Genomic DNA, 18,777 nt, shown 5'->3' with positions numbered 1-18,777 from the left:
AATCTCTGCCATGTCATAGTGTTTCATCCCATCCAAATGAAAGGCGCTTTCCAGGGGAAATATTTTCCATTATTATTTAGAGAATATCTACCATGTCGCAGTGTTCCATCCAATCTGAAATGAAAGACACGTTCTAGGGGAAGTGTTTTCCATTATTATTAAGAGAATTTCTGCCATGTCATAGTGTTCCATCCCATCTGAAATGAAAGACGCATTCTAAGGGAAGCGTTTTCCATTATTATTCAGAGAATCTCTGTCATTTCACATAATTAACATGAATTGTTACCCTCAATATCTTAAATTCTTCAATTCTAAAACTCTACATCTTTGAAATCTCAAACTCTCAAAGGTTCAAACTTTAAAACTCTCAAACTAAGAAAATGGCTCATATTTCAGCTGTTGTTTACTATGATGGAGAAATTGGGGAAGATGAATGCGAGGTTGTTTTCCGATTAGATCATTATACCATTATATCCTTCATGAGAAACATCATTCTTCACGATTTAATCAAAAAAATCTCAATGAAGTCTTGTGTTAGAAATAATAGAATATTGGCTACACTTCAGTACAGATTTCCTACTGAAATTTTTTCATTAACATATACATCGTTCAATCTCTTAAACGATGACGATGTTACTATGATGATTGATGCTTCCAATCAAAATTCAAACTCTATTACAAAAATGTATGCCATTTTTGTTGACGTATATGCAGTTCAGGGTATGTCTTTATCCTTCCACTATGGCTTGCCTGAACTAGTTGATCAAGTTGTCAGTCCAACTCAAATAATCTGCAATGATTTCACGTTATTAATGGCAAACATACCTCATGTTAGCACACCATCAAGTTCCATGGGAAGGCATTCATCTTTCATTTTTTCGACCTCAATATAGAGATGTCTTCTAGTTCCAGGGAAAGACATTCATCTGCCAGCACCTTCGACCTCGATATGGTAATGCCTTCCACACAACACTCAATTCATAACCAATATGGTGATATATCTTCAAGTTTCAGAGGAAGACATTCATATGCTAACTTGTTCAAACTAAACATCAAAGTCATCATGTCCTCCAGAAGAACCTCTTCGTGAGCCAAGGTAGATAATACTGAAACTAGATTATTCCTTGAACTCAAGTCACCGCAATTCAACATGGACTCTGATGATGATACGGATAAAGTTCCTACAAATATGGTACAATACGAACTCCAACATAGCTGATTATGATGCAATGTACGGGCAAAATTTCCTGATTTGCCTCATCTTGAAGACTATGAGAGGCATTCATCAATTAATGATGATGATTTATATTATGGAATGGAGTTCAAATCTAAAGAAGAAGCAATGATGACAATTAAGAATTACAATATTCGTAATTCATTTCAGTCCAGAGTCGACCGATCTACCACTGAAAAGTATGTTGTTATTATATCCAGCGTGATAACGACTTCAACTAGATGATTCTTGTTTCAAAGAGGAAGAAGATCGGTAGATGAGAATTAACAAAATACAACGGTCCTCATACATGTTGTGCACAGGGGATCAACCAGGACCATCCAAACTTGGACTCCAACGTGATTTGCCTAGTCATCCTGCCCTTGGTCAAAGCAAGCTCCCACATACCTATTGCAGTGTTGATTTCTGTAATACAATCTCAATATGGGTACACCGTCTCCTACAAGAAAGCATGGAAGGCAAAACAAAATGCCATTATAAAACTACACAGTGAATGAGATTCATCTTACAACGAACTATCCACTTGATTTAACCTGGTTCAACGACTAAATCCTGGGATAGTAGTTGAGTTTGAAACTCCCCATGCCTACCAGAATGATCTAGTTCTTCGAGATTGATGTCAATTCCACCGTGTTTTTTTTACTTACCCACAATGTATTAATGTAGTGAAATACTCTAAACTCATTGTCCAAATTGATAGTATATTCTTGTATGAAAAATACTAGCAAATTTTATTATTGAAAGTTGTCCAATATGGTAATCGTAACATTCTTCATATTGCCTTTGCCCTTGTTGAAGGAGAATATACAAAGTCTTGAGCTTTTTTACTGAAAAATCGATGGTTACATGTTATCACAAGGGAACATATTTGTATCATTTCAGACCGAGGAGCTGGGATCAAAGCAGCAATAGACTCTTTGGGTCCAATGTGGAAAACCCCACACGTCCAACATCGTCTCTGTATCTGACATATTGTTGCAAACTATCATGACATATATAAGAAGAATGATGAACGACAATTAATTATATGCATGAGTATGTTACATTTTCCCAATTTCATTTCTCACTCATTTTCATTTTTTTATACTAACTTCATTTCACTTAGGTTATGAACTCCCATATCAAATATTTGAGGTTATGCTTTAAGAATTGTGAGGAAAAAATGAACATAGATACAATTACATCAGTAAAATCAACAAAGAAAAGTGGACAAACACATACGATGGTGGACATCGATATGGACATATGACAACCAACTTGGTTGAAGCAATCAATTCAACCTTAAAGGGCCCGTCATTTACTAGTAATTGCTTTGGCTAAAACGACATATTTTCGTTTGGGTTAACTTTTTGCCAAACTCGGGGACAAGCTCTTACTTGGATGCAAAACGATCATGTTTATCACATATGATTAGTAGCAGATCAACAAAAAATGTTGCAGTATCAAACAACATATCCGTAATAAGCTTTTCTCACACTCAAGAATTATTTCGGGTCACAGAAATACTATGAACTCTTCAATGGATTGAATCTAACTCTTTCATAGTTAATCTACGAGACAGATTCTGTGATTGTGGGTTTTTTAAGCTTTGAAGTATCCATCCTCCCATGTCATAACAACTTGCTCATTTTCTCGTTAAGACTATAAACATTATGTGGATCCCGTATACCAACTTTCACAAGTATTCAAGGTATATGAATATGAATTTCTTCTCATAGGTAATGACAAAGATCCAAATAAGGTTCAGACTTGGTTTCCAATTATACCAGATTCAGACTTAGTAAAGGAGTCAGGTCGTCCAAAATTTACTCGAATTCATTGTTATATGGATATTCTAAAGACGTCAAGACAAAACTTAATATGTGACCATTGCAGAAACCCCTACCACAATAGGAAAAATTGTCCATCTCTTTCATCATCACGTAATTGTTAACCACCACTCATGTAATAATATTTTCTAATGTTTCACCTTATGTTATTTCATTTTCTTTTATTTTCAATTAACATGATTTTAGCTTGTTTATTTTACAAGATGACCCTTTTGCATATCTATATATTTTTTCTAATTAAATGTTTAACGTTTATTTCTTACAATCTAACATACAATCAACTTTAACCCTACACTACTTTAAAAACACAAACATTCTAACATACAATCAATTTTAACCCTAACGTATTTTAAAAATCCTAAACCATACAAATATAACACCCTAAACCACTAAAAAACCCTTAAAACTACTTTAACGTAAAACCTTAAACCTAAAACCACCGACCATGGGAGGCGCGTTCCCTACAACATGTCATTCAAGGGAGGCGTATTCTATGTGGTGCGAGGACGCACCATTCATAAAAACCCAAACGCACCTTCTTCCCCTCAGCTAAGGCTGTCTCCTATCTTGCGTCTCCTTCTCTCTCTTAGAAAAAGGTGTTAGATCGAAAAATAATTGAGAAATGATGTTTGATAGGTAGTATTTTTTTAATAGTGTATTTTTTAATAAAAGAAACCATAAAAATGTGGAAAAAAAAATTAATTAATACACGTATAAAAATAAAAACCCAAAAAGGAGACCCACAAGAACCACAACAGCTCTTTGTCTCTGCAGTTTTGTGCAGAAGGAAAGTGCAAACAAATTTCTGGAATCCCAACAAGAGAGTACCAAAAAAGAGAACTCGGCACCGCGACGCGGAACGTGTCAATTCGGCGGAACGAGTAGTCGTCAATCGATTTCAATCTTCATCATCTGATCATCTATATCCCTGATAGTGAGTTAAAATAAGAAAAAATGAACTAATAATTGACAAATTTTATCAATTTGATTGATTCCAAAAGTCTTTGTTTATTTACTTTTTTCCCCTTAATTTGATAGGATCCAAGGCGGTTTTCGGAGATTGTCGTTGTGTTTTATTTTAGTTTTTATAATTATATATTTTTTCTCTAAATAATTATTGATGTTGGATTTTCGGGAAGGAAGGGTGAGGGGCTAAGGTTTTGGTGGGTTAGGATTAGGGTTTTTGGGGGTGGATTTGGAGATGAATGAAAATTCTGAGCCTGAAGAAGGAGAAGCTTGCTATTACAGGGATGATGACGATGACACTATTAACCCCGATACCGCTCTCTCTTACCTTGTAAGGGTTCAATTTTTTGTTTTCTTAAGGAAAATTCTATGGATTTTACATCCGTTTTATGTTTAAAACTTGGGATTATGCTTTAGTTGATGCAATTTGGGCCTTTTGATCGGAATTATGCTGAATATTAAGTTTGATTAAGCATTTATCCAACTTTGTAGGTAATGCAGTTCTATCAAGCTTTATTGTCAGGAATGGTTAATTTGAAATTATGCTTAATTTTGGGTTTATTAGACATAAAGGGAGAATGAACTAATTACTATCTAGAATAACTTCGGACTCTTGTTATTAATTAGAATCCCACGAGGCTTTAAGTTTGTGGTGTTTGACCATGGATTCATCAAGTGTTGAAGTGGACTTTAGAGGATGAGATAATTCAGCTCGCAAACTTAGTGGACAAACATGTTACTTTGACATGCTTATGTAGATAAATAATTGGTTAAGATAGGTTCATTTTTCACCAATCACCACTAGGAATGTAAATGAACAACTAGAAGAATAAGCTTTAAAGCCCCATTCTGTGTCTTTGTTCAGTATTGTATTTTGTTTTGCTATGTGATAGTATTAAAATGTTGTCCTGTTTCTCAGAAATAATTTGATAAATGATAAAAGTCCTTTGCGTGGATGTGGATGATCTTTGAAACTTCCTCAACATTTGGAATTTTTTATGTTGATGATAGTGTTTGTTTGAATATGTGATGCGATTAGCTTTGTCAGTTCTCTTAATTCATTTGATCTACTTTATATTTGCAACATAAAGCTATAATTAATTTCATATGATATTACTTTTTGTATAACCACTGGTATCTTACCTATTGGTAGACACTTTCATATGTTATTATTGAGCTCCTCTAAAGAATGAACTTTCAGATGCTATTTAGAGTTGGCTCTTGTGCCCATTTAATTGAAGCTGGTCACTAAATAAGTCTCTCTGTAGACAGCTCAGTTCTCTTAAGCGTTGTTGGAAGGGATGGTTAATTTGAAATTATGATTAATTTTGAGTTTATTAGACATAAAGGGTAATAAAACTACTAACTAGAATAAGCTGTGCCGCTTTATATGAATTAGAGTCCTACTAGGCTTTAAGTTTTATGGTGTGTGTCCGTTGGTTCACCGAAGTGTTGAAGTTAACTTCTGAGGAGGGGATTATAATGTTCTTTGCGAACTTAGTAGACAAGTGTTTTTTTACATGCTTTTTTAGATAAATGCTTGGTTTAGCAAGATATTTTTTCATCACTAGGAATTTAATAGAAATAGTGTTAGAATGTCGTCCTGCTTCTTAGCAACAATTTGATGCATGATAAAAAATTTGTTGCCCTGATGATCATTGAAACTTCCGACCCATTCAGAGTTTTTTTTTCTTGTTGATGATAGTGTTTATTTGAATGCAAAATATGGTTAACTTTGTCAGTTCTCTTCATTTCAATCTAATTCATATTTGCAATATTAATGTAATCTTTCCTGAAAAGATTGGACTTGGAGATGATACTAATACTTGTACCCGTTGTAATTCAATATATCAGCTTTAACATACAGTTTTCAACATTCTCTGTGCTATTCCATTAGTAATGTGGGATTTCATTTCTTAAAGGATGAGAAGATCAAAAACGTTTTGGGCCATTTTCAAAAAGATTTTGAAGGTGGTGTTTCAGCAGAAAACTTGGGTAAGTGTTTGATCACGATGTTATAAACTTAAATACTATTGCAAGCTTGATGTTTGAAGTTTATGATGAAGACTAAAATTTCTTAACAGGGGAAAAATTTGGTGGGTATGGCTCTTTTTTACCTACCTATGAATGCTTTCCATCAAGTTTATCACATCCAAAGACACCACAGAGGAACTCCAGCACACCAAGGTCTACAAAGAATTTATCCATGGAGGTATATGATCAATATTTGTTCGATATTTTGATCATTTCTTTGGAAAATGATGTACTTAGCCGTTGCCTAGACAGCTTCTGAAATTCTTGTTTACCTGGTTGCTGTGGATTCTGGTATGATACAGGGTGCATTCCAGAATTTGAAAGCTCCTCCAAGTGCACCCCTAGCTGCGAGACATGGGAATGCTTCTTGCCCAAGTGGCATTATTGCAGCCAAACATGATTCTCTTTTGTCCTTTAATCATGTTGCTGAGAAGCCCGCCTTAAAGGATGCGAGTTTTAAAAGAGCAGATATCCTGACTGACCGAAGGACACTAAAGGTCCGAATTAAGGTGGGATCTGATACCAAAATTCAAATGAACTCTGCAATCTATAGTGGTCTTGGGCTTGATGATTCTCCAACTTCTTCATGGGGTAACAGTCCTGACGAAAGTGGAGGAACAATGACGGCTTCTCCAGGAAATACAAATGAATCACCTACTAAAATTCTACAGGTAGAGGTTCTCTTGGTTGTTTACAATGTCTGCTTGTGAACTAAGAAGGACGTGTTAATGTTTTTATGCCTTCATACAGGTTATGACTTCCTACCATGTCCCTGGTGGTGTACTCATATCTCCTCTTAATGATAGTCTGCTATGCTTATTAAGAAACGAGAAGGGACGGTCTTGTAGAGATAGTACAACTATCCCCTTGCTTAAGGCATGTCGAGAAAATTCTTCTGGGTTAATAGATGAGTCCATTTTGGGTAATGGAAAAGAACTCAGTGAGAAGAAAACAGAATTTTTAATTGGAAAAAGCAAGAAGGTGCTGGAATCAAAGCATGGGAATCGTGTGAAGGTTGGAAATGATAAGAAGTTGCTCACAAGAAAGATGTCAGAAAGCAAGATTACAGGAGGGGAGGAGTTGTTAGCCGATGACTTGAAACACACAGCTCTATCTAATTCAGTGGATGTTTCCGACTCTGTGGAGGCCACACCTAGGGTATGTAATCTTTCTGCGGAGGCTAATCAGGATGGATCAAGAGGTGGATTATTTTCCTCTGACTCATCAAAGAAGGATTCTTTGGAGTCAATGTCTGGTGGGAGCAGATCTAGTGGCAGAAAGAAAAAAAGGGTTAGTCAGCACAGTTTGGTTGAAAAGGTTTGGGAACAGAGTGTAGTAAGTTCTGATAAGAACACTTCACTTGACCTTGGGGATTATGGTGGCAGTAAATGCTACCAAGATACTGCCCATTTAAAGTGTAAGGAAGATTCAAAAACAAAGGTTGGCCAGGAAGCTACATTTCATGTTCAGAATGAAATAAATATTCCCTCCGAATTGGAAAACACATTGTTTGTGGGCAAGAAGAAGTCAAAAGGTAGCAAAAATACTGGACCAATTGCTGATTCAATGAAGGAAAGTTTGAGACTTGTTGCGGGTACAACACCTAAAGATACTACCAGTTCTAGTCAGAGTTTTTCTTCAGGTAAAAGTAAGATGCATAAGTTGAAGTTGCAGAAGGATAGGGCCCGAGGTAATCATACAGATGCGTTGGACGCCAATTTCAAAGAAAAACGTGAGAAAATGGATTCGTCAATGAGTCTTGTTCACAATAGGCCAAAAGGTTCTGGTTCAATGGATTTTGAGAGGGAGAAGAATGGCTCTTTGGACAAGTCAAAAGAAATATTTAATGATAGAACAGTTGACAACCAGCTGTTGGGAGTGGATGCTCCAGGTGTGGTTCACCTCACTGATAAGACAGTTGCCTCGCAGATGACAGCATCGGCAGCAGCTGCTCCTGTAGTCATAGAAGAAAACTGGGTTCAGTGTGATCGTTGTCACAAGTGGCGACTTTTGCCTTTTGATAGTAGACCTGAACAACTCCCTGAGAAGTGGTTGTGTAGCATGCTTAACTGGCTGTAAGTTCTTTAGATGAGAATAAAATATTGTTTTTGTTGCATATGCTTTTCCCTTTGTTTGAGTACAACCTATGTGCATTTATCAACTAGTACACCTGATGCTCCTTGACATGCAAATAAGTAGAAACACCTGGTGAATGATGGGTGCATTCATAGATGTGTTGTGTATCTGTGAACATATGCTTGTAATTTTGCTTTTGCTGATTTTTGTTATTGAAACTGTTGTATAGGCCTGGAATGAACCGGTGTGATATTAGTGAGGATGACACGACAAAAGCTCTCAATGCATTGTACCAGATTCCAATTGCTGAGAATCAAAACAACCCACAGAATCATGCAAGTGGAACCATGTCAGCCCATCTTCAACATCTTGATCAGAAAAACTCTAGTTTCATTTCTCATGTATCATCAATTCAAGGCAAGAAGAAACATGACCCGAAGGAAGTGCGCAAAGCAGGTAACAGTGGCCTGAGTCTGATGTCAAACTCTAAAAAGAACCAGAAGCAGGAATCTATGAAAATTAGGAGCTTAAAGAACATGACCCAGGTTCCTGCTGAATCAAATCTTGCAAAGAAACCCATCTGTCAGCAAAATGAAAAGAATCCAGTTGCAGGTATTTAGTCCACTTGAGAGCCGAAATTATACTATCAGTCAAACATTTATATTGAGAGAGTATTTGTTTACTTTTTGGGAATCTGTTTGATTGTAGGAGGGACCAAGCAAGCAAAGATGAAAAACAAGAGATACTCTGATCTGTATGTGAATGAGGGTTCAAAGAAACCCAAAACAGAAGTTGTATGCACCACTGATAAACATCAGAGCTGTAATGTGGATAACAGAATGGTGGGCCTTAATACAAGCACTGGCTTACCAACTCAAGTAAATGGAAAAAGTCTGCAGAACTATAACAAGTGCTCTGATTCTGGGGATGTAAAGCATGATTTGAAAGAAAGATCAGTAGTTTCTGTTAAGAAAGTTGTGGGTCAAATTGAGGCCTCATCATCAGATGGTATGCCATTAGATATGAAAAGAAGTGATAAAATGGTTTTTGTGAAGAAAAGGAAATGGGAGGACCGAGAGGACAGTCAAAACGGCCACAAGTTATATATGAAGGAAGAAAGTAGTGAGAGTGGATTTAGGAATGAAAAGAAACCACGAGTTTCAAAGATTGAGGAGAAACATTCCCTTAGAAATGATGGTGATGGCACATCAAACAAGAAAAGCATGGATCATTTGGTTGGCAGCACTGAAGAAGTCAGAAGCATTAATAGGAACCAGCAACTTAGAAAACACAAGAAAAAGTCCTCTTCTCACAAACTTTTGGATGGCCTTGATTATTTGAGAAGGGATTCTGACACTGGACAAATTTTGAAGGAAGCAATGTCTAGCTCTTCCAAAGGTTTCTGGTTCTCATAAAACAAGAGTAAACTTCAAAGAAGCAAGGGGTTCACCAGTCGAGTCGGTTTCTTCATCTCCCATGAGGACCTCATATCCAGAAAAGTTTGCATCAAGCAAAGGGGAGCCTTTAGGGAAGGATGCTACTGCAAATACTGCCATTCCCCCTAGTGGCATTCTGGAAGATGTTGGGATGGAGAAGGTACTGTTGAGCTTATTCAGTCTGTTCTAGAAAAGAAAGATAAAGTTTCAGGTGATTTTAATCCTAAATCACATAAATCTTCTACCCTGGATAGAGGTTCTATTTGCAAAATCAGCATTAAAACTAAACCTTCTTCTAGAATGGGGAATAGCCATTTGTGTAATGGTGATACTCGTTCTGCAGAAAATGGGCATCATGCTCTAGAACGGTCCCATGGTGAGGATAGAGTGAACAAGGAGTTCCATGTCAATGCGTTTTCTCAGTCACAGACAAAGAACAGTGAAACAAGTTCTGTTGCAGATAAGATGAAGGTTAATGATCCAGCAGATCAACAGGAAGATTTGTGTTATAGAAAGAACATGAAGTATCAGTCAGATATCAGCCACAAGGGTCATGGATGTCTTCAAGAAACAATTGCTGATTGCAAACTAAATTTTCCAGAACCTAGCAAGGGTGAGAAGAACAATGTTGAAAGGAGGGACCCTTCAGGACATTGGTCAAGTGACAGTAGAAAGGAAGCCCGATCAAATAAAAAGCATGATGCTGATGCAAAATCTGTTGCTGCATGCAGCACAAAGGGGAAGACTGCCCCTGAGAAAAACCTGATCCAGGATATTGGTGGTCACACTAAATTAATGCCAGTGGAGACAAGAAGCGGAATCTCAAAATTCTCCTTGCATTCTGAGGTCGAGAGCCAGCAAGAAATAAAGGGCCATCTAAAAACACCGGAAGCCGAACAGAGAGTTGTTTCTGACGGGCTTCCAATTGATTTGTCTAAGGCTATAAAATTGCCTGGAAAAGCTGGCAGCAGGAATGGATCTGACAACAGTTCGGGGAAGCACATACCTGATTTGTGCAAGGCTCACAGTCTGGTAAGAGTAAATTCCTCCGACCAGACAGAAAATAATGCCCTGAATGATGCTGAGAAGCTTAAGGTTTGTTTTCAGATTTTTTTCTGACATAGTTATGCCACTTTCTAAATGTCAGTTAAAATGTTTTAACTATTCTAACTGTTTACTACCATTTGATTGTCTTCTTTCAGAGTTCGGGTTTTGTTTTTGAAAGCAATGAGATTTACTTCAAAGCTGCTCTTAAGCTTCTTGGCCTTGCTGCCTGGCTAGAGACTAGCAATGGTGAGATAGGTAGACATGGCAACACAAACCAAATGCAAGTTTATAGTACTGCCACTAAACTTTGCGAGTATGTAAATGCTTCAGAAGTAATAGTAAACTGTTGTTTTGTGAACTTCATTAGATTTGTTTGTTTATATTTACATTAGGAGTGTTTACAGATACCTATTATCTTTGCTCAATGCTGACTTCTCAAGTTCACAGACACTGCCCAAGAATTTGAAAAAAGTGGAGAAATGGCTGCTGCTGCTTTGGCCTATAAATGCATGGAGGTAGCATACATGAGGGTTGTTTACTGCAAACATTCTACTAGCTTCCGTGACTGTAATGAGTTGCAAGCAACTCTACAGATGGTTCCCCAAGGCAAGCAGGCTTGTTTTCCTCTGCATGATTGATTGCACATAGGTTCTATTTGATACTATCTACTTTTAAAGTTTGAATCATATGCAGTAATTGTTTTTGCCTCATGTTCCAGAGAGTACCATTTCTTATTCCTTGGCTAGAAGATTCACCTAACTGTATAACTTGACACAGCATACTACAGCACAAAGGTGGTTCTATCGCCCCCTGGGTAGAGGACCTCCAGGGCTTTGATTTATATTTAAGTGCAGTCAGCAGTGCTTGTTTCTTGTTTAGGTCCCACTGAATCTGTAGCAGCATGTGGATATTTCCTGATGGGGCTACAGCTCTAATTCGTCTTTCATATCATGCTTTAATGGGTCTAACATAAACTACACTGTAACAGATGCTTTTTTGGGTTAAGATGCAACCTTAGTTTTTTCGGATGGCTTCTTTCAGGTGAATCTCCATCATCTTCTGCATCAGATGTTGATAATAGCTTAAATAATCAACATACAATGGAAAAGCCTCCATTAGCCAAGGGTTTAGTTTCACATGTTGGTGGGACCCATGTAATTCTTGCTAGAAACTGCCCAAGTTTTGTTCGGCTGCTTGATTTTGTAAGTTGATTCAGACTCTTCAGTTTTTTCCTTCTCTCTCGCTTTTCTATTTAAATCATTTGATTTATATGTTTAGTAGGCGGTGATTTACACTGAGTTTTTACATCAGTAACTACTAGAAACTGCCTATAAGCTATTCTTTGCTTGAAGAATGTTCCTAGGTAGATGAACACCAGCTATTGTGGACAACTCCTAAGTTGTTATGAGGTAGTTGGACTTGGATATATGTGATTGTGGTGGAAATACGATGATATTTGAATGAAGAAGTGTAAAAAAGGCTAATTTGTATAAGTCTAATCACTGCCCCCCAGCAGTACAATTTGCATTATCCTACTTGGGTTCTTGGTAGATATAAGTTCTTCCCAAACCAGCTGTTGGAAACTACACTTTTGATTGCTTGAAGGGTATTAGATGGTAAAGGGAGGGAGTTAATAAGTTTGTTTTTCTCGAGTCTCGACTGTCCAGTAGGTTGATGTCTGCAGTCTGAACCTACTTGTCCTCATAGTCTTATTATCTGTTTCCCTTCTTAATTGTCACGTTCCGACTTACTAGGGAAATTGTATTTCTCTGAATGTCATGTTAACCTAATAAGGTAGTTTGAGAAGTGGGTAAATGCATTAATATATTCCTGTTCTGCAGACACAGGACGTAGGTTTTGCTATGGAGGCTACAAGAAAATCCCAAAATGCTTTTACAACTGCAACTGCATCCCTGGAAAAAACACAAAATACTGAGTGTATTATTTCTGTTAGAAAGGCAATCGATTTGAGCTTCCAGGATGTGGATGGATTTGTATGCTTGGTTCAGCAGGCTATGGAGGCCATTAGTCGTTCCGGTTTAGGTGGTGGTAGAGAGTAAGTTACCCATGTATATACCGTCTTTTCGGTTTCTAACCCCCAATGTTCGATGGAGGAGGAAGGGGAAAAAGGTGCCTTGCTTAGATGTGCATTTCGAAACAAGCAAAGACCTGGTCACTGGTAGCATGTTGCCTCTCTGTACATGTGTACAAAGTGAGTCTAATCTGCAAATTTTGGTAATGTATATTTCAATTTTTTTTACCACCTTGACATTTTCAAACACGCTCACCCTTAAGTTTAGTGGGTTGGCAAAAGAGGATAGAAATTCTAGTTTTATTTGGTATGAGATTGGGAGTTGGATATGTAAGATGTCTATTCCATAGAGTAGTACTTTTTGCTCCATTGATTTAGGGGTGGAGATGATTAGGCAACCATTTTGAGGAAGTTGCATACTGATTTTGTGTTGATGCATCAATGTTCTCTTTACAATTTTGGAATGGTAAAATGATATATTCTTTTTGGAAGTTACTTCAGCTTAATCAACCAATCTGTTTTTTCATGTGTGCAACGTCAATCTGAAACTTTGTTTTCTCGTTAAAGCACCATGTGCTTTTGTTGTCATCATACTACTAGGCTTTATTCAACTTTTTCTGTGAAACTAACGTGTCCTCAAACTTTGAAAAAAAATTGATGAACCTTTTGATTAATGGTTTCTATCGTTAATTGTTATCATGTTGACATGATAGTTTATAATATTAACATTACAATTAATGATGTTGACATGGTAGTCTATAATAGCTAATAATGTGGTGTATATTGAAAGAAATTAATTTTTTTATTGAATTTGAGGGTTAAATTGATTTTTTTTTAATTTTATGGTATATATATATATATAAAAAATAAAATTTATTTTAAATTTGAAATATAAAAATAAAAAATATTTAAATATTAAAAATATATATTAAAAATAAAATAATACTCCTATGATATTAATTGAAAATATATAATAATATTTTTAAATGAAGTTATATGTTCTATCAACTATTTAAATTAAATTACTCTAAATTTAATAATCATCTCTGTACCATTTGTAATTTTCAAATTCCTCACCCTAACCATTCAATTTATATGGTTTATTATCTTTTCCATGGCTAGTAGATTCATGCTACGTGAGTATGCATAATATACAATTTTAGTACATATTTCAGTTGGTAGACAACCACACATGCTATATATCTATTTACACTCTATAAATCTTTTTTAGTTTTACACCTTTTTAGGATCATTGATCATTGAATCGAGAGAGATTAAAAGTTGAGATTAACTCATTGTTTTTTCAGTGAATATCTTCTTATTTTCTAATGTTAATATCAATATTTAATTTCTCCTCATACAACGATCCTAAAATAATTTTAAACTTTTAAATTTTACACTGTAATTGGATCCTAGCTCATATATATATATATATATATATTAGTAATTATTTTTTATTTCTAATATTTAATTTTTTAAATATTTGAATATTTATATGTTTTAAATTTAAAATAATTTTTATTTTTCCAAAAAATTAAATAAATCTCTAACCTTAAAAAGATCCAATTCAACCATCGAACTTGATCAAAAAAATCAATTCAATCTATATGTATCATGTCATTAGTCATCGTAGACCGCCACCACATTAGCATCTTTAACCATTACATCATTGTTGTAATGGTCAACAGCGAAAATTATTGATCAAAATGTCACATTGAATTTTTATTTTAATTCAACAGCTACATTGAGTGCAAATATAGTTTAAGTACCACATTGATTTTATTTTTTTTCTGAAAAACTTGAAGGACTCAAATTCCATTAAACCTATTAATAATAAAAATTAATAAGAAAAGTTGTCTTCTTTGATATAATATAATGAATTTTTAAATTTAAAAGATACATGTCATTAAAATAAATAGACTTATTTAAAATTTTCATGAGCCAACTAAATTTTTATATTCCTAAAAAAACATGTAATACTAAAAGGTGTTTGGTTGAGAGGAATTTAAAATTACCTATGAGAATAAGATTATGGAAATGTGACATAACTCTAAAAATGTTGTATTATCTTGTTTAGTTTATTTAACAAGATTGTAAGATTATAAAGTTGATTAGAGGAATATAAGATTATTTAAAATTAGAATACATATTTTACTAAATTATCCTTGTGATATAGGTTCTTTTCAATAAGTTAAAATTTTAATATTGAATTACAAATATTTGCATTAAAATTCATTAAAATATTTTATATTCTATTATTAAATTTTATACTCTATTAATAAATTTTATTATAATAATAATAATATTTTTTTAACTATTATTAACTTTATTGTATGTAATGTATAATTATATAATCTATTAATAAATATTATGATAACAATAATCTTTAAAAAATTAAAATTAAAATTTATTAACTTTATTCAAATACAACATTATCATTTTTTCACCTCAAAAAATTATAAACGATTAATATTAAATATTAAAATATAAATAATTTTAATTAACTAGATTTATTAATAATTTACTAAATAAAACTCTTTATATACTATTATTATATATATATAATTTTAAGTAAAGCAAAAATAAAAAGAATTAAGAATGATTCAAATGAAAAGAACCCATTATTTTAAAGACAATCTAATCCAAAATGTTATGAATTATCAAATACCTAAAAATTTAAAAAAAAATGACATTATCTCAATTTTAACCCAAAAAACACCACTATTATAAATTATTATCATATAAGGGAAATAATAAGAAACAAATATAAAAATATAATTTCAAAAAATTATTCCCTTAATAATAATCTTTTTCAATAAATCAAACATCTTTTCATTTTTCTACCAAACAAATCATATAACACCCAAAAGGGACAAAAATTTATACAAGAGCAAATAGGAATTTGATATTTGTTGCTAAATCATTTCTTAGGGGGTACAATTGTACTTGTCAGGAAAGGTACAAACTATCGAAAGAGTTAACAAAAAGATCAGTGACGAAATGTGCTAAATATATAGCCCAAGACAAGTATGTTACTTTTTGAAATGATACTTCTAAAATTCTTAACATACTGAAAACACACAAGTGATGCAAACTGCGATTAACATGCTTTAAGTTTATGTAACCTACCAAATCCCATCTAAATGAGCTACGCATGGTATAAGTGAGTTGGAGATGAGTTACATATGTGCCTAAGCTGCTGAAGATGTCAAGGGCTCAACCCAAGGTGAATTTCTCTTTCCCATAGCTTTGGAGCTTTCTACAACCTCTTTTTCTAAACAAGGAAAATGCAATTGTTACAAACTGAATTTAAGAATTTAAAAAGGTTTAAAAACACTTCTAAAGGTCTAATCTTCTTAAAACTCGGATTGAAACCCAAAGGTTTCCTAAACCCTCCTTAAACTCATTTTCAAAAACTATGGCCAAACCTTGTGTTTGGGAGCTAGAATTGAAACTTAAGATGAGGGTAATTTGCTGCTTGCCTTGGCTTATTAAGAAGTGTTGGGAGTAAACTAAAGTTTCTTCTTTTAGCATGGTTGCTCAAAAGAAAATGAAAAAGATAAAGGAGAGAGTTTGAGACAAGAAGACAAGGAAGAGTTGAGAAAAACGAGAGGGAGACAACGTGAAATCACCACAATTAAGGGCTCTAGAGCTTTTTCTTCAAAATTTAGTCTAATTAACTTCTTGGTCCCTCTTCTTTTAGGCTGCAACTAAAACACCCTTTTTACTCTTCATTGGGCTTGACTCAAGCCCAAATCCATCTCAATTTGGGTCAAAACTTCTCTTAAACTAAGAAATTAATTCAAGGTCCAACTTGAACTAGCCCAAAACTCCTAACACGGGATCCGAGGTGTTATATGAGTAGATTACAACTGTTGAATTATGTTTCGATATAACAAATTTAAGGCAAAATGTTTTTGGAGTTGAATTGAATTTATTCAAAGTTTTAAAAAGGTTTCAAAAATAATTCAAAGTCCATACCGATACACCCTGCAGTGTATCCATACCCCTATGACTGCTCAAACACCGAATGTAATTAGTATACCGATACACCCTACAATGTATCCATACACTGGTGTACCGATACACTCTGCAGTGTATCCATACACCCTGGCTGCAACGGCTAGTTTAATTTGAATTTAATGAAGGTGTACTGATACCCTATGATGGGGTACATATACCCTATGATGAGGTATCGATACCCCATGTTATGGGCATCCTATTTTTGCAGAAACATCATCCCCAAACAACTTCAAACACATTCTAAGCCATAAATACAAGCTGAGGACACTTGAAGAAGTAAAAGAACAACTATCCAAGCAATCAAACACAAGAGAAGAGTTTTTCATTCTTATTTCATCTTTCTATTGTAAATATTTCTGTTCTTGTGAGCTTAATTCTTGTAAACACCTACCTTAGAGAGGTTTATTTTTTTACTTCTTTTATCCTCTTGTAAAGGGGAAAGGTTCTAGCTAAGCCCGTGTAAAAGCTACGGAAAGGTTCTAGTTTATCAATTGAAAAACTAGGGAGTTGTAAAGGTTATCTCTTTGTCCTTGAAAAAGAAAAAACAAATTAGTGATTTTGTTGAAAAATCCTTGGTGAGGAGATAAGGTAGTGGATGTAGACTTGGTTGAGAAGTCGAACCACTATAAATTACTGTGCAATTTTCTATCTTTCAATCTCCTTACTCCATAAACATAAAAATCGTTTCGACTCCTTTTGTAAACCGTTTCGGTTGTCGATTCAAGCTTCCGCAAATCCCAACAATTGGTATCAGAGCTTAACTCATTAGAAGACTTAAAATCCTTGAGACGATCCTAGAAGACGGTCTACCAATTCTCGACACAACCGACAAAAAGATGGCTTCAACCTTCGATGCCTATTACATTGAAGATTCACCTATTATGGATTCGCAACCGGTCAACAAGCCACCATTATTCAATGAAAAAAATTATGCACATTGGAAGAACAAGATGATGTACTTTATTCAAGCCTACGATCTAGGAGCTTGGAAATCAATCATGAATGGTTACTTCACTCAACCCGGTGAATACGACGATTGGAGTAATGAAGAGAAGAAAAAGTTCCAGCTTAATTCTAAGGCTATACATATTCTCTTATGTGCTTTAAGCCCAAATAAATATGGAAGAATCTTATCTTGTTCTAGTGCCAAAGAGATTTGGGATAAGCTCCAAGTCACTCATAAAGGAACCGACGAAGTGAGGGAATCAAAGAAAAGTCTTCTCAACCATAGCTATGAGAACTTCAAGATGAAGCCCGATGAAGACATCAAAGCTATGACGGATAGATTTTTCGTGATTATCAACGGTGTCAGGGGATTTAGAGAAGTAATCCCTAATGAAAAGCTTGTAAGGAAGATGATCTACTCTCTTCCAAGTTCGTGGCAATCGAAAAAGACCACCATTATCGAAGCTAGAGATCTAAAGTATCTCACTCTCGACGAGCTAATTGGTTCCCTTCTCACTCATGAGATGATGTTGAAGGAAGAGGAGAAATATGAAGAGAAGAAGGAGGTAGGCATTGCCTTCAAATCTACCAATGAAAACTATCAAGATTCAAGTTATGAGGTGAATGAAGACGATGATGAACAAGAAGAAGAGATGATCAAGCTCTTGAAGGAACTCAAGAGATTCATGATTTCCAAGGAAGTGAAACATGAATCAACCAAGAAGAAGAGTCCCTCGGTGTGCTTCAATTGTCAAAGAAAGGGGCATGTCAAGTATGAATGTCCTCTTCTAAAGAAAAATGGGTCAAGTAAGAAGAAGGCATTTGTTGCATCTTGGAGTGATGAAGATGATTCCAATGATGAAGATGAAGTAGTCAACCTATGCCTCATGGCCACGCAAGAATAATTCGAGGTATCTTCTAACTAAAATGAATTTAATTTATTTACTTTTAATGAGTTACAAGATGCTTATAATAAGTTGTATTTGGGATTTGAGACCATGAATTCCAAATATACGAAATTAATTTCAAAACTCAAAATTGAAAATAAATCGATTTTTAAAGCTAGAGTTGATTTTGAAAATCAAAATGAAATTTTAAAAAATGATTTAGAGCTTTCAAAAATCAAAATAAATGATTTAGAAAAGAAAATTTTTG

The 18,777-nt window shown here is 34.7% G+C and overlaps 2 protein-coding genes across 2 annotated transcripts; both read left to right on the top strand.

Moving 5' to 3' along the window:
* The first annotated feature begins 3,799 nt into the window (after nt 1-3,799).
* Nucleotides 3,800-9,575, top strand: LOC120201851 (cysteine-tryptophan domain-containing zinc finger protein 7-like). Its single transcript, XM_039202384.1, has 8 exons — nt 3,800-3,997; nt 4,102-4,360; nt 5,952-6,024; nt 6,114-6,241; nt 6,366-6,734; nt 6,814-8,138; nt 8,369-8,751; nt 8,848-9,575. Exons 2-8 carry the CDS (start codon nt 4,265-4,267, stop codon nt 9,552-9,554), a joined length of 3,081 nt encoding a protein of 1,026 aa, XP_039058315.1. The 5' UTR covers nt 3,800-3,997; nt 4,102-4,264; the 3' UTR covers nt 9,555-9,575.
* A 263-nt stretch (nt 9,576-9,838) lies between these two features.
* On the top strand, nt 9,839-11,222 carry LOC120201853. The gene is made up of 3 exons (XM_039202387.1): nt 9,839-10,670; nt 10,778-10,935; nt 11,070-11,222. Exons 1-3 carry the CDS (start codon nt 9,876-9,878, stop codon nt 11,086-11,088), a joined length of 972 nt encoding a protein of 323 aa, XP_039058318.1. The 5' UTR covers nt 9,839-9,875; the 3' UTR covers nt 11,089-11,222.
* The last annotated feature ends 7,555 nt before the right edge of the window (nt 11,223-18,777 follow it).

This window comes from Hibiscus syriacus, unplaced genomic scaffold, assembly GCF_006381635.1.
Source record: "Hibiscus syriacus cultivar Baekdansim isolate YM2019G1 unplaced genomic scaffold, ASM638163v2 tig00008013_pilon, whole genome shotgun sequence".
Classification (NCBI taxonomy): Eukaryota; Viridiplantae; Streptophyta; class Magnoliopsida; order Malvales; family Malvaceae; genus Hibiscus; species Hibiscus syriacus.
This window is presented reverse-complemented; position numbering and strand designations above follow the sequence as displayed.

Excerpts from the sequence above, each read along its gene's own strand:
- LOC120201851 (XM_039202384.1), top strand. The coding sequence starts at position 4,265 with ATGAATGAAAATTCTGAGCCTGAAGAAGGAGAAGCTTGCTATTACAGG. Across the intron at positions 6,025-6,113 it reads TGTTTCAGCAGAAAACTTGG|GGGAAAAATTTGGTGGGTAT; the intron begins GTAAGTGTTTGA and ends ATTTCTTAACAG. Across the intron at positions 6,735-6,813 it reads CACCTACTAAAATTCTACAG|GTTATGACTTCCTACCATGT; the intron begins GTAGAGGTTCTC and ends GCCTTCATACAG.
- LOC120201853 (XM_039202387.1), top strand. The coding sequence starts at position 9,876 with ATGGGGAATAGCCATTTGTGTAATGGTGATACTCGTTCTGCAGAAAAT. Across the intron at positions 10,671-10,777 it reads ATGATGCTGAGAAGCTTAAG|AGTTCGGGTTTTGTTTTTGA; the intron begins GTTTGTTTTCAG and ends GTCTTCTTTCAG.